General features: G+C 46.0%; 1 protein-coding gene and 1 pseudogene across 1 annotated transcript in view; both read right to left on the bottom strand.

Annotated features, from left to right (window-relative positions):
- Nucleotides 1-2,767: 2,767 nt before the first annotated feature.
- Nucleotides 2,768-4,359, bottom strand: LOC103661703 (annotated as a pseudogene).
- A 161-nt stretch (nt 4,360-4,520) lies between these two features.
- Nucleotides 4,521-15,038, bottom strand: part of GSDMC (gasdermin C) — a 21,952-nt gene continuing 11,434 nt past the window's right edge. The window contains exons 4-11 of the mRNA XM_008689383.1: nt 10,329-10,484; nt 8,943-9,070; nt 8,058-8,074; nt 7,767-7,793; nt 6,573-6,717; nt 6,099-6,228; nt 5,548-5,621; nt 4,521-4,856 (exon numbers count right to left, since the gene is read on the bottom strand). Coding sequence (XP_008687605.1) covers nt 4,521-4,856; nt 5,548-5,621; nt 6,099-6,228; nt 6,573-6,717; nt 7,767-7,793; nt 8,058-8,074; nt 8,943-9,070; nt 10,329-10,484 — 1,013 coding nt within the window. The remainder of the gene's footprint in view (nt 4,857-5,547; nt 5,622-6,098; nt 6,229-6,572; nt 6,718-7,766; nt 7,794-8,057; nt 8,075-8,942; nt 9,071-10,328; nt 10,485-15,038) is intronic.

The following is a 15,038-nucleotide window of genomic DNA, read 5'->3' as shown; positions in this document are numbered from 1 at the left end:
TTGATAAGCTGTTACCCTTTGTGTTCTGGCCTTGCTTGCGTTTCTGAGGTAGTGGGTGCCCAGGTGGGTGGGAGGAGAAAGGAGATGGGGGTGGCATGAGAAGGGAACAGGGATTCCTCTCTTTTCTCCCTCCTCTTAGCACCCATAATGGAGTTTTCTGGGTAGAGGCATCTGGGGTAAGCCTCTTTCCCCCTCCAGTGGGCCGCAGTAGCATTTTGTTCCTGGGTCTTTGATGGAGTTTGCTGTTTCTGTGAGCACCTCCTGAGGTGGGCCCTGGCAGTCACCGAAGGCTTGTGAGCAGGGCAGTGACACTGCAAGCCAGTGCATGTGTTTTAGGGTGAGTACTGACAGTCCACTCGAAATGGGAGATTCCAGGAGCTTATGACTACAGTCCAGGGGAATGTGACCCAGGGCTCCAGCGTGATGTGGGGGCCAACCTTTTCTGCAGCCCCAGGGAAAGGAGGGAGGTGAGGGGTCAGCTTCTCCACTAGGCACGGTGCCCAGGGCCCACACTACTTTTAGGGTCCATGAAAATGTTTTTGTTTACTTTAAAATCAGAAGAAAGAAATAGCTTTTAGGTCTGAGAGAGTGTCTTAATATATAGTGTTAATATATTCGTCTTTATGCCAGTAGTCTTTTTTTCCTTTTCTGTCCAACTTAAAGCCAAAGAGAGGCTTCCGTGTTGTTGGGAATGGGGGCCAACACAACTTTAAATGACAGTATTTGCTATTTCTATGGAGGAAGGGGCCCCGGAAAGCGACAGCGGCCTGGGGAAGCGCGGGCCTGCTCAGGCCTGCAGGGGGCGCCAGAGGCGCGTCCGCTCGACCGCGGAGAGGGGCGGCGGCGAGGTGTATGGGAAATGGTGCTGGGTCAGATAGTGACCTAGTGACCAAGAGGACCCCCGCGGGGACCGCCTGGGGGCAGCGCCAGCTCGGAGTCCGGGAGGGGAAGTAGGACGCTCTCTAAAGGAGGGGGCGCCTGAGAAGGACGGGCCGGGAGCGGCCGGTGTGTGTGTGGGGTGGGGGGGTTGGGGGGGGAGCTGCGGGCCTGCCTTCCTGCCTGGGGCCCCCTGCCTACCCCCAGTCCGGCCACCCCTCCAGGACCCGTTGTCCCCTGCCCTTCACACTCACGTGAGGCCCTGGGTGGCTGCCCCGTAGGGTGGTGGCCGGGTGACCGTTCCGGACTGTAGGCCGTGCCCAGCGTTGGAAGTCTAGATTGGAAGTCTAGAACATGCGTCCAGCACTACAGGGTTTCCTGCCCCTGACCCGTGGGGTGATCCTCCAGCTTTCAGTAAGGGCGTGTGGACTTACATTAATATTGACGCTTTGTGTTCTTTAATCAAAGCCCATCCAATCCCAGCCCCTCTTTCCTGCCCCTCCTTTCTTCCATAGCTTCTCCCCAGAGATGATCACTTTAAATGTGCTCGTGGCTTGTTTTGGTAATTACCTCCCTTATTTCTTGTTTAAAGGGCGTTCTTGAGATATAACTCACAAGCCATAAGTTCACCCCTTGAAAGTGTACAAATCAGTGGCTTTAGTATATTTACAGGATTGTGCAGCCAAGACCACAGTGTTTTAGAACATTTTCATTACTCCCCACCCTAACGATGTACTTTCTGGTCTCTCTGGATTTGCCTATTCTACATATTTCACATGGACGGGAGAATATAATATGCGGCCTTTTGTGTCTGTCATTTCTTAATAATAAGCTTGCTCAGTTGTAGGCGTTGTCCATGTATTTAAACTAGGGAAGATGAGGATTTAGGGTACCCTTGGCACTACACCGCACCACAGGTCCTATCACAATTATGACCATGTAAACACGACTCAGCTATTAATAAACCATAAATATTTTTCCTTTCCTGTAGGATTTTTGTTTTCTCATTATTTTTTGTTTATTTTTCCTTCTATTTTCTGTGTTTTATCTAATTAAATCCAAACTGCCAGTTCCTTAACTCTTGTATTTAATATCTCAGATTCAAGGTATTCTATCACTTTCCTCTTCCTGGAGAATCTGCCCTAAGCCTTCCTGTCTGCTCATATGGGGACTACTTGTTCTTCGCCACGCCCCCACCACTGTCATCCTAGGAATTCCCATTTCTATTCTACACTAAATCTTTTCCCTGTAGCCAGTATCTTCCTCCTGGGTCTCTCTCATTTTGCTGTATCACATCCTCTCATAGCTTTCTGGAAAATGGAACATAGTAATTTTTTAAAATGTTTGTCTGAAAATGCCCTTATTCTACCTTCAAACGATGTAGACTTCTAGTTAGAAATAATTTTCCATCAAAATGTAAGAAGTCATTGTTCCATTGCCTCTAGTTTGCTCTGTGGTTGTAATTTAAAGTTATTCTTTTCTCTTTCTTTCTTTCCTTTATTTTCTTTCTTTCTTTCTTTCTTTCTGAGAGGGAAAGTCTTTTTTTTTTTTTAAAGATTTTATTTATTTATTTATTTGACAGAGAGACAGTGAGAGAGGCAACACAAGCAGGGGGAGTGGGAGAGGAAGAAGCAGGCTCCCAACAGCAGGGAGCCCGATGTGGGGCTCGATCCCAGGACTCTGGGATCATGCCCTGAGCCGAAGGCAGGCGCTTAATGACTGAGCCACCCAGGCGCCCCGGAAAGAGAGAATCTTTTTTTTTTTTTTTAAAGATTTTATTTATTTATTCGACAGAGAGAGAGACAGCCAGCGAGAGAGGGAACACAAGCAGGGGGAGTGGGAAAGGAAGAAGCAGGCTCCTAGCGGAGAAGCCTGATGCGGGGCTCGATCCCAGAACGCCGGGATCACGCCCTGAGCCGAAGGCAGACGCTTAACGACTGCGCTACCCAGGCGCCTCCCTACCACTGTTCTTAATACCATTAACTTCTTCGACAAGGTATCTGTGAAATGGCTCTTCAGGTTCATCTAATTCATCGTTATCAGTGGATTCATTACAGTCTTTATCAGTAACTTTAATAGTTTATAGCCTTTCAGTTCGTCTGCAGGAGTATCTTCTGGCTGCATCTTGATTCTTTCCTTCTCAGCAGCTCTGCTTTTTTCTTCGCGGGCCAGTTCAGACTCCACGGTGCTACCCTTTCTGCTTCCAGTGGTTGAGGTCGAATCAGCGGCAGCCTGGCTGGAGTCTCCTCTGTATTCATCTGTCTGTGTATAAAATGCGTTGGAAGAGTCCTTTTCACCACATCCGGCTTTGATATTACCGTCTTTTCCATCTCTGGTATCTACTATTTTGTGATAGGATCTTGTTGGTATGAATGTCCGTTTGTCCAGGTTAGACAATGCTCATGTAGTAATTTTTCACAGCTAAAGCCAGATCCACATCTATCCCAGGTAAAACTCCATCCAAAGCATGCATAACATGTGTTCTTTGTGAGTAGATCATTTGGACACTGAACTTTTTTTACATACATCAAATAGTGGTTTGGGTTAATTGCCAAATTGTAAAGACTCTTCATCAGGCTCTCGATCTTGTGGTGTAGTTACTGTTGAACTTGGCTCTGCCCACCACCTGTTGGCTTCACTGCTATTTCTAGCCACTGTGTCTTACCCCAAATATCATTTTGCTGTTCTGTTTGCTAGAAGCAGAAGATGAACATTTTGAACTAGAACAGTCTGCGTCCTGTATGTCTTCTAAGCAGTCGGGAACACTGTACAGCTGCAGGTAGTTCATTGCCACTTCCCACTGCTCAAAGCTGGAGGGAGCAGTCATAATTTTTCCCAAATACATAAATTGCAAAATGAGATCAGAACACTCAGCACGAATGTCCATGTTGCTGAGATTCAGTTGTGCAGTCCTGTGCTGACGGTTCAAGAAAAACATTCTAAAAGAGGAGCTACAGGCAGCCAGGACAGCTTTATGTGCTTGAAAAGTAAACGTCCTCAATTGCAGTACAACAGTCACAGAGAAAACCCCACTCCCTTTGGTTGTTTAGCTGAAGGACGTAGCTGTGTAGCTGGGCTTTGCCATCATCTGTTAGAGACCGGCTGCCGCAGGAACCGGGGCTGCAGAGGCTTTAGGGAGTTTAAGGCAAATTGGCCACGGGAAAGGCGGGTGGAGGCGAGGGGGCCTGCGAGCTGCAGTTTTAATTTCTAAGACCTCCTTTTTTGTTTTCTTAATGTTCCTTTTAAAATAGTTCAAAAAGCATAGTTTGGAAAACTCACACATAATGATCAATATGCAGGTATAATGGGGGAGGGGACTTAATTTTTTTTTGCAGCAATTCCAGACCCTCTTGTTTTTAACATTTTACCACCTCTTCTTGGTTACGTATCTGTCTCTCTGTCCCTTCATTAATCACCTTATTTTTTTTGATGGATTTCACAGTAAGTTACAAATATCAGTACACTTCACCCCAAACAATTCATATTGTTACTAGAGTTCAGTATTTGTTTACATTGTTTTGGAGTAGCGTTAATATACAGCAAAATGCTCATATTTTTAGATACTATTTGATGAGTTTTGACAATTGCATGAGCCTTGATCACTTCAGAACATTCCCTCAAGTGTGCTGATCCCTGGCTCCATGCTACCCTAAGTCCGTCCCCTGGTTCCATGCTACCTTAGGTCCCCTGAGCTCACCTGGGACGCTCCCAGCATAGATTGGGGCGGGGCCAGGACTCTCTGGACTGACTGCCAGCTGCTGCAGCACAGAGAGGGTCCCATACAGGGCGGACAGGGGCTGCTTGGCTTCCTGATCCCAGGTTGACCTGGGGCTATTCAGCTCCATATTCAGGCCACACTCCTGCAGCAGGCCATAGGTGATGGCCAAATCCTCATCCTGGAGTGGGGCAAGGAGCTCAGGTTTGAGGGTGAAGGGGATGTTCCCAGAGCATTTGAAATTGGGCTCCAGGATGCTCTTTACCTAGAATAAACAGTATCCTATGTTTCAGGTCAGCATCTGAGGTTGGAAAGAGAAAATCTGTCCCTAAGAGGGTCATGCAGGGTAGCTGAAAAGGACAAGAGCTTTGGAGTCAAGGGGACCAGGAGTCATGTACTTGTCATGTCCTGTGATCAGTGGGATTGTGGACACATTATCTGAAAACGCTGAGCATTGGTTTCTCAGCTGCTAAATGGTTATGCTAACGTTTCCCTTGTAGAATAGTGGCATCGGGTGTCAGATGTGTGTACATGTACATACACATGTGCAATGTGTGTACATGTATATGCATGTCTGCACACACATACATACTTATATATACGTATGAGGAGAGAGAAAGAGCAATCACCAAGTGGTAACTGTGTTAATAAAGCAGGGATAGGACTCCGAGGCCCCGAGTTCCCAAACCTGGGTTCTTACATGGCTACTTTAGAACTGGGGGGGGGGGGGGGCTTCTGCAGGGGTTGCCATGGAAACGGAGACCCTCCTAAGGTAACCTCATACCTACTGGGCCTGTTCCCTAGAGGCAGATGCAGCCAGGGATTTCCCAGTTGCCAACGCAGGATCCTGTCTCCCTTCCTGGCAGAAACCTCCATCATCTCTTTTCCTCAGACTCATTCTTAACTCTGGTTCTCTCACCCTCTTCCCTGGACATTGGCCCCTGGGGATTTCTTACCAGCTCCCGCTGCTGGAGCAGGGTCCTCTTCTTCATGGACTGCGTCAGCAGATCGTGTTGGGCGTTACTCAGCACTGGGAACAGGGAGGCATTTGGGGAAAGAGAGTGATGAAGAGTCATACTTTTCCTCTCCCCACTGTGAACTAGGAGACCCCATGAGAGGAGAACTCTGAGGCAGAGGAATAATCCATTGGATTTGAAGGTCAAATTCCCTGTACTGGGAAGTCTTCCACCTGTTCTTGGGATGGTCCTCAGGATGCTACATGACATGGTTCAGAGGTTGGGATCCTGAGGCTGGAATCTGGAATCATCCACCCACAATGATCTGTTGGATGAACTTGGGCGGGTCACTTTCTAGTCCTCAGGCTGGTTCTCTGTTCACACGGCAAATTTATCTCACTAAGCCCTCCAGACTTTGGAGAGAGCTGGTGTATGAGGATGAAGATCATGATATTTGAAGGGTTTTGGAGAGGTGGCATCTAACCCATGGCTTTCATGAGGTCTGCAGGCCAAACTTGAGACTTTCCTACATTTCCCCACATCACTCTTACCCATTATGGCTTCAAGGAGATAAATCATGTGGAATCTTTCCTGGATCCATACGTCTCTTATGTCCTCTTGCATCTCATTTAGGATTTTGCCACCAAAGCCATCCAAAGAATCCCAGGGGTTCCCATCCAGCTGTAGGAGACTGGTATTATTGGTAATACGATACTACTACTACTACAGCTAGCATTGTTAAGTAATTTTGCTTGTGTCTTTTAAGTCGGTAAGTGATTAACGAAGGTGGGAGGTCAGGGCGCTTTACCTGTGCCAGGGGACTCCTAGCAGCGTCAGTATTTGGGACTGCACTCCCTGGCCCTGTTGTGCCTGGGGCCAGTGTCCTGCATCTCTCACATCCTCCTCTTTCTCCTGGCATTGCCCCGTTCCTCCTCCCCCGTGTGCCTTGGTAGTATTTTCTCCTAAACCTGCCCCCATTACCACTTTTGATCAGCCCTAGGTAGCTAGCTGTAGGAACCCCTCACCTCGTCCACGAGGTCCTGCAAAGCCTCTCGGTTCCCAAGCATGTTCAGGATATTATGGAATATGGCATCCTGAGCGTCCTTTGAGAGCTGGGCCAGGGCTTCCACTTCCTGGAAAATCTCCTCATGTAGGTGCTCGAAATCTGCCCTCAGGAATCAGCAACAGCAAGAAAATGGGTACAATGCTTTGATTAGAACATTCCTGGGATGACCAGGCCTTCCCCATCAATAGAAGCCGTTTTGTCAACCAAAAGCGTCTCTGGATGGCATGTCTGCTCTCTGGGAATAGGCTAGATATAACAGAGTAGCAAACGGACAATCCTAGCACTATGAAACGAGGGCGGTAGAACGCAGGGAGCAGCGATGGAGATTCTGGAAAGGGGCCATGGGGAGTGGAAGAAAATGACCAGGTGCTCATTTCTGGGACATGTCTGACATAATGTGGATTCTAACGTTGGGCTCCTAGAGATGAGGATCTTAAGTGCCCTGGGCTCAGTTTCTGTATCTGTTAAGTGGGGATGTTAAAAGGATTAAATTGAATTTATGTATGGAAAATGCTTGGGGTAGTACCAGTGCACATGAGTTATCCTTCTTATTGTGTAATTCTACCTATATTGTCTATATCCACAGAGAATTAACCAAGGAATTGGGGCACCTGGGTGGCTCAGTCTGTTGGACTTCTGCCTTCGGCTCAGGTCATGGGGATAGAGTCCAGGTCTGGCTCCCTGCTTCTTCCTCTCCCTCTGCCCCTCCCCCTGTTCATGCTCTCTGTCTCTCTCTCTCTCTCTGTGTCTCTCGAATAAATAAATAAAATCTTAAATCTTAAAAAAAAAAAAAAGAATTAACCGAGGAATGGATTCGGGGGCTCTCTGCTTCTCTTAGCCGACTTCCGGTGACCTCGAGATGATCTGCTGAGTGTGAGGCCACTGGAAGGGAAGCTGCAGTGGCATAGGCATTTCTGTTTGGTTCACTGCTGTATCCTCAGGGCTCAGAACAATGCCTGTTGACCACTAAGTTCTTAAATGTTTGTCGCAGACATGCACAGATGAATAAAGAATGAATAAGCGGAGGTGACCAAAGCATATATTTGGAAGCAGAGCTCAGTTTTCTGAGTTGCATGGAAACTCCACTTTGGGTTCTCCGCTTTGCAGCTTCCTACCCTGGAGGCCCCTTAATTCCCTCTTAATAGACACTCACCTTTCGGGAGGACTCTCCATCCTCCTCCTGGAAAGAGAATCACAAGTGATCATCTCTTTTCTCATGCTCAGATTTGCTTTTGAGACACTTTGGAGGGTTCTGTCCTCTTACCACTTCCTCTTGCCAAACCTCTTCCTGCCCCAATCTGGGTCCATCCCTCCATCCCCATGGCCTTTCTGAACCTTTCCTATTCCACAACAACTAGCGCCAGGCCCTAGGGCCATGGTGGCAAAGGCCAGGGCAGTCTGCCCTGCTCACCAGATGTGTGCACGATGGGATCCTCATCCTCACCTCCAGAAAACATATACCTATTGGGGGGATGGGACCACTTATGAGGGTATCTAAAAGAGAAAGTACATCCCCCACCCAAGAGTTAGCTTCTGAAGACATTCAGTTTCTCTGACCTTCTGCCCCTGCCTTCCCTGACCCCCTCCTTTCCATCTACTCCTGCCCTTTGCCCAGGGGCCAGATCCTCCCGCCTCAGGTAAGGACAGCAGAGGCAATCACGGGAGTTGTGCAAAGTGGCCTCATGGAGGGATCCAGTCCCACTTTCCTGCCTTGAAAATCACCCACTCACCTAATAGTGGTGATGATGGTAGAAAATTCAGGACCTTTTCCCCTGGAAAGAGAAACAGAAGTACTCATTCACAAAGCCTTATTCTCCTCTTCCCTTTCCTCCTCCCCACTGCTCTTCCTCCTCTTCCCAGCTTTCTCCTCTTCTCTTCACCGCCCCCCCCCCCCGGTTTCTTACCTCTTCCCACTACTTCAGTTGACTTGGTGCCTAGGCACATGGAGACCCAGGCAGCCCCCCCACAACCCTATCTCAGTGTTCAAAGGAGAAAGGTGGCTTTCTCTTTGGCCAGGGGCCTGCGCCAGGGTCAAAGGTAGGGGAGAGTAGGAAGCGTTGGAGGAGTCCGGCTGGAAAGGTTTCCCTGTGGATCTGTGGGGGCTTGAGCCCTAAGCATGGCTCTAGCTAGTATCCAAAGGAGGTCAGGGCTCAACAGAGGCTGAGTCTAGGCAGAGAATCTGCCCAGCTCTGGAGCTCACCTTTTGGAAAGGTTTTTTTTTTTTGTTTGTTTGTTTTTTGTTGTTTTTTAAGATTTTATTTCTTTGAGAGAGCAAAAACGGGTGAGGGGCAGAGGGAGAAGGAGGAGGAGACTCCACTGAGCAGGGAGCCCGATGTGGGGCTGGATCCCAGGACCCCGAGATCATGACCCGAGCCAAAGGCAGACACTTACTTGGGCTATCCACCCAGGCATCTCTTGGAAAGGTTTTCTCCTTGTCATCATCTGTGATGAGAATATCTGGATGAGAAGAAGTCAGGCCAGGACAGCTGAGGTTACTCCTGCTGGACTCTATCATATCTCTGCACCTGCAGCCCCAGACTTCCTCCTCCAGGCCGGCTGTGGCAGCTCTTCTTAGTGTGTCCTGGGGACCCCTCCCATCATAGTCCCCCGAGATGCTGGCTAAAGCTCAGAACCCCTGACCTGACTCTGAAGAGGACCCTGGAGCCTGTCTTTTGCCCAAGCACCTTGGTGGTTCACTGTGCTCTCTGACATTGGGAGAACTGTCTCTGTAAGGTATAGAGACAGTTTGTCCCTCCTTCTTTGGGTAGGATTGTCTGTCTGGTGCCCTTTGTCTTACTCTCCTGAGGTGTCCTCCCTCACCTGTTTCTGCTCCCAGTCCTGCTCTCTTCCTGGGTGATTCCACACTTTATGTGGGAAATGTGCTGAAACAAGATGTTGCAGTGAGGATACTACAGAGAGCAGTGTGTGAGTGAGTGTGTGTGTGGGCATGTGTGAGTGCCTGAGAGAGAGAGAGAGAGTGAGTGTGTGTGTGTGTGTGTGTGTGTGTGTGTGTGGCGAGGGCATCCCTGATCCCGGGGGAGCTGGACCCCAGCTGTATCAGGCTCACCTCTAACTGGGACTTCAATTTGGGAAGGGACAGGCCAGGGACTCCGAGCTGGTTGTGCCCCAGCACTCACCATTCCACCCAGGGATGCAGCTCCTGCTTGCTGTACATGATTCCCTCCGGTGGAGTCAGAGCCCAGAGTGTAAGTGTGCTGGAGGCCCGAGGATAGTGAGGGAGGGAGAGGTGTAGATAAAACCCTGCGTTTTGCTCCTAGGGCATTATGTCTGCAGTTTTGTTTGGGATCATGCTGGTATCTCCTGGGCTTTGACTCCAGGTTATGGGTAACCTGGGGGAGCGCCCTGTGGCTTCCCCAAGTGAGCTGCTGAGAGTGGCTTGAGTGAGTCCTTGAATGAATAGAGATGGTGGGATTGGGGGCTGTACTTTGCCCAGTGCTAAGGAGACCTCTGCGCTGGGTCCCCCTTCGTCCCTCTCCACGTGGGAGACTGTCTCTGTATCTCCCCCTAGCAGGGTTTCAGGCCGTGGGTGGTGGGATATGTGTGCCCCCACAGCTGGGAATGTCCTCAGCCGTCTCCGTGAATGGGCAGAGCAGGGAGTGGGTGCGTGCTGATGCTCCTTCCCCTCTCATTTCTCTTCTCAGGAGAAGCAGTCCCCTCTCCCCATCTGCCTCTTTCAACCTCTGCTTACCCCAGCCATTCTCCTTAAAAACCAGCTGTTTCCTCTTGTAGGCCATCACCGTGCCCTGTGGCAGAGTCAACATCTTCTGTCTCACTCTGTGACCCTCTCCCTGGCCTTGACCCTGGGGAGAGAAAGCTGGCAATATGGTCCCATATGCATGTGATCTTAAAACTCAGATAGATCTAGGAAGCTCATGGTCAAAGAACCCAGCAGCACCCCCCTCGCACCCTCCCTTGATTCTGATTTTCAGGTACTGCTCATTTTTCCTTCTTGGTCCAGTATTTACCTTCATATTTCTTAGTTTCATGTTTATATTGCAGCTCTTTACTTTTTTTTTTTTTTCAGATTTAAGTATATCCAGTTATTTTCTCCTTTGGATGGTGAGGATTTCGTCTTCCTATTCTTCCACCTTCCCCACCCCTACCCCTCCTTCCCCCATCCTCCTAAAATGTTCACATCCCAATATTTAAGTTAATATTCATTGTTCACTGTTGGGGAGACTGCTTCTTCTCACTCTAGATCTTTCCTTAGCAGTTTATTACTGTGCTAGTCATGTGCTCTCTCTGCCTCTTACTCATCTTTCCAGGGAATTTGGGGATGCATTTTTTGAGATCATGCATATCGGAAGACTTCCTTCCTTTACTCTCACACTTGACTGTTATTTTGACTGGACATAGAATTCTAAGCTGTAATTCTTTGGAAAATGACGTTTGTTTTCCTTTTTTATTTTTATAATAATTTTTTATTATGTTATGTTAGTCACCATATAGTATATCCTTAGTTTTTGATGTAAAGTTCCATGATTCATTATTTGTGTATAACACCCAGTGCACCATGCAATACATGCCTTCCTTACTACCCATCACCGGCCTATCCCAATCCCCCAAACCCCCCCCCCCCCGAACCCCTCAGTTTGTTTCCCACAGTCCACAATCTCTCATGGTTCATCCCCCCTTCTGTTTACTCCCGCCTTCATTCTTCCCTTCCTTCTCCTGCCGATCTTCCTATTTCTTATCTTCCATAAATGAGTGAAACCATATGATAATTGTCTTTCTCTGCTTGACTTATTTCGCTTAGCATTAACTCCTCCAGTGCTGTCCATGTTGTAGCAAATGTTGGGTGATCGTTCTTTCTGATGGATGAGTAATATTCCATTGTATATATGGACCACATCTTCTTAATCCAGTCATCTGTTGAAGGGCATCTCGGCTCCTTCCACAATTTAGCTATTGTGGACAATGCTGCTATGAACATTGGGGTGCATATGGCCCTTCTCTTTACTACGTCTGTATCTTTGGGGTAAATACCCAGTAGTGCAATTGCTGGATCATAGGGTAGCTCAATTTTTAACTTTTAAAGGGACCTCCACACTGTTTTCCAAAGTGGCTGTTACCAACTTGCATTCCCACCAACAACGTAGGAGGGATCCCCTTTCTCCACATCCTCTCCAACAATTGTTGTTTCCTGCCTTGTCAATTTTTGCCATTCTAACTGGCATAAGGTGGTATCTCAATGTGGTTTTGATTTGAACTTCCCTGATGACTAATGATTTTGAACAGTTTTTCATGTATCTGTTAGCCCTTTGTATGTCTTCATTGGAAAAGTGTCTGTTCATATATTCTGCCCATTCTTTGATTTGATTATTTGATTCCCATGTATTGAGTTTGAGAAGTTCTTTGTAGATCTTGGATACTAATCTTTTATCTGTAGTGTCATTTGCAAATATCTTCTCCCATTCCGTGGGCTGCCTCTTAGTTTTTTTGAATGTTTCCTTGGCTGTGCAGAAGCTTTTTATCTTGATGAGGAGCCCACAAGTTCATTTTTCTTTTGTTTCTCTTGCCTTTGGAGATGTGTCATGAAAAAAAAGGTTGCTTTGGCCGATATCAGAGAGGTCTGCCTATGTTCTCCTCTAGGATTTTGATGGATTCCTGTCTCACATCGAGGTCTTTCATCCATTTGGAGTTTATTTTTGTGTATGTGTGAGAGAGTGGTCAAGTTTCATTCTTTGCATGTAGCTGTCCAATTTTCCCAGCACCATTTTATTGAAGAGACTTGTCTTTTCCACTGAATGTTTTTCCTGCTTTGTCAAAGATTAGTTGCCTAAAGTGCCGATGGTCCATTTCTGGGTTCTCTGTTCTGTCTCCATTGGTCTAGTGTCTGTTTTGTGCCAGACCATCTGTCTTTGTGAGTCACAGCTTTGTAGTATAGCTTGAAATCCGGCACGTAATGCCCCAGCTTTGTTTTCCTTTTCAACTAATTCCTTGGTGATTCGGGAGCCTTTCTGTCCCACACAAATTTAAGGCTGTTTGTTCCAGTTCTTTGAAAAATATCTGGTATTTTGATTGGGTAAGTGATTGACATTTATATTGACTCTGGGTAGCATAGACATTTTAACTATGTTTATTCTTCCGATCCATGTTGATGGAATATTTTTTTCCATCTTTTTGTGTCTTCTTCAATGTTTTCAAGAGTGATTTGTAGTTTCTAGAATATAGATCCTTTACGTTCTCTGTTGCATAATTCGAGGATAAGATGATTTTTGGTGCTATTGTAAATGGAATAGATTCCCTAATTTCTCTTTCTTCAGTCTCATTGTACGTGGTATAGAAATGCAACTGATTTCTAGGCATTGATTTTGTATCTGCGCGTACTGAATTGCTCTATAAGTTCTAGTAGTTTGGGGTGGAGTCTTTTGGGTTTTTCCATATAGAGTATCCGTCATCGCGAAGAGATACAGTTTGACTTCTTCTTTGCCAATTTGGATACCTTTTATCCCTTTTTGTTGTCTGATTGCTGTTGCAAGGACTTCTAGTACTATGTTGAATAATAATGGCGAGAGTGGGCATTCTTGTCGTGTTCCTGATCTTAAGGGAAAGGCTTCCAGCTTTTCCCTGTTGAGAATGATATTCGTTGTAGGCTTTTCATAGATGGTTTTTATGAAATTGAGGAATGTGTCCTCTATCCCTATACTCTGAAGGGTTTTAATCAGGAAAGGATGCTGTATTTTGTCAAATGCTTTTTTCTGCATCAATTGAGAGGATTTTATGTTTCTTGACTCTTTTCTTGTTGATATGATCTATCACACTGATTGATTTACGAATGTTGAACCACCCTGCATCCCAGGGATGAATCCCACCTGGTCATGATGGATAATCCTTTTAATGTACTGTTGGATCCTATTAGCTAGGATCTTGTTGAGATTTTGACGTCCATATTCATCAGGGATATCGGTCTGTAATTCTCCTTTTTGACGGGGTCTTTGCCTGGTTTGGGGATCAAGGTAATACTGGCCTTATAGACTGAGTTTGGTAGTTTTCCTTCTATTTCTATTTTTTGAAACAGCTTCAGGAGAATAGGTATTATTTCTTCTTTGAATGTTTGGTAGAATTCCCTGGGGAATCCGTCAGGCCCCGGACTCTTGTTTTTGGGGACGTTTTTGATCACTGCTTCAATCTCTTCATAATTAATCGGTCTGTTTAAATAATCAGTTTCTTCCTGTTTCAGTCTTGGTAGTTTATAGGTTTCCAGGAAGGCATCCATTTCTTCCAGGTTGTTTAATTTATCGGCATAATGCTGTTGATAAAAGTTTCTAATGATCCTTCCTATTTCATTGGTGTTGGTTGTGATCCCTCCCCTTTCATTCATAATTTTATTAATTTGGGTCCTTTTCTGTTCTTTTGAATAAGTCTGGCGAGTGGCTTATTGATCTTATTTATTCTTTCAAAGAACCAGCTTATAGTTCTGTTGATCTGCTCTACTGTGCTCCTGGTTTCTAATTCATTGATCCCTGCTCTAATCTTGATCAACTGCCTTCTCATGCGTGGCTTAGGCCTGTTCTTCTGTTCCAGCTCCAGCTTCTTGAGGTGAGAATATAAAAACTGCATTTTAGATTTTTCTATTCTTTTAAGTGAGGCTTGGATGGCTATGTATTTTCCCCTTAGGACTGCCTTTTCAGTGTCCCATAGGTTTTGGACTGTTGTGTTTTCATTGTCTTTGGTCTCCATAAATTATTTAAATTGATTTTTAATTTCCTGGTTTACCCAAATGTTCTTGAGCAGCATGGTTCTTAGTTTCCAAGTGTTTGAGTTTCTTCCAAATTTTTCCTTGTGATTGAGTTCCAATTTCAAAGCATGTGGTCTGAGAATATGCAGGGAATAATCTCAGTCTTTTGGTATCAGTTGAGACCTGTTTTGTGACCCAGTATATGGTCTGTTCTGGAGAAAGTTCCATGTGCATTCGAAAAGAATGTGTATTCTGTTGTTCTGGGGTGTAGTGTTCTGTATATACCTATGAGGTCCATCTGGTCCAATATGTCATTCAAAGCTCTTGTTTCTTTGTTGATTTTCTGTGTAGGTGATCTGTCTATTGCTGATAGTGGAGTGTTGAGGTCCCCTACTATTAATGTATTATTATCTATATGTTTCTTTATTCTGGTTAAGAGTTGGCTTGTGTATCTAGCTGCTCGCTGTTGGGGGCATAGATATTTAAAATTGTCATATCCACTTGTTGGATACATCCTTTAAGAATAATATAGTGTCTTCTGTATCTCTAACTACAGTCTTTAGTTTAAAATCTAATCTGTCTGATATGAGAATTGTGACCCCAGCTTTCTTTTAAGGTCCATTGGCATGAAAAATGGTTTTCTGTCCCTTTACTTTCAGTCTGGATGTATCTTTAGGTTCAAGATGAGTCTCTTGTAGACAGCAAATGGATGGGTTATGTCTT

This window comes from Ursus maritimus, unplaced genomic scaffold, assembly GCF_017311325.1.
Source record: "Ursus maritimus isolate PB19 unplaced genomic scaffold, ASM1731132v1 scaffold_9, whole genome shotgun sequence".
In the NCBI taxonomy this organism is placed as follows: Eukaryota; Metazoa; Chordata; class Mammalia; order Carnivora; family Ursidae; genus Ursus; species Ursus maritimus.
Note: the sequence above shows the minus strand (reverse complement) of the source record. Positions and strands in the feature narration are given on the sequence as shown.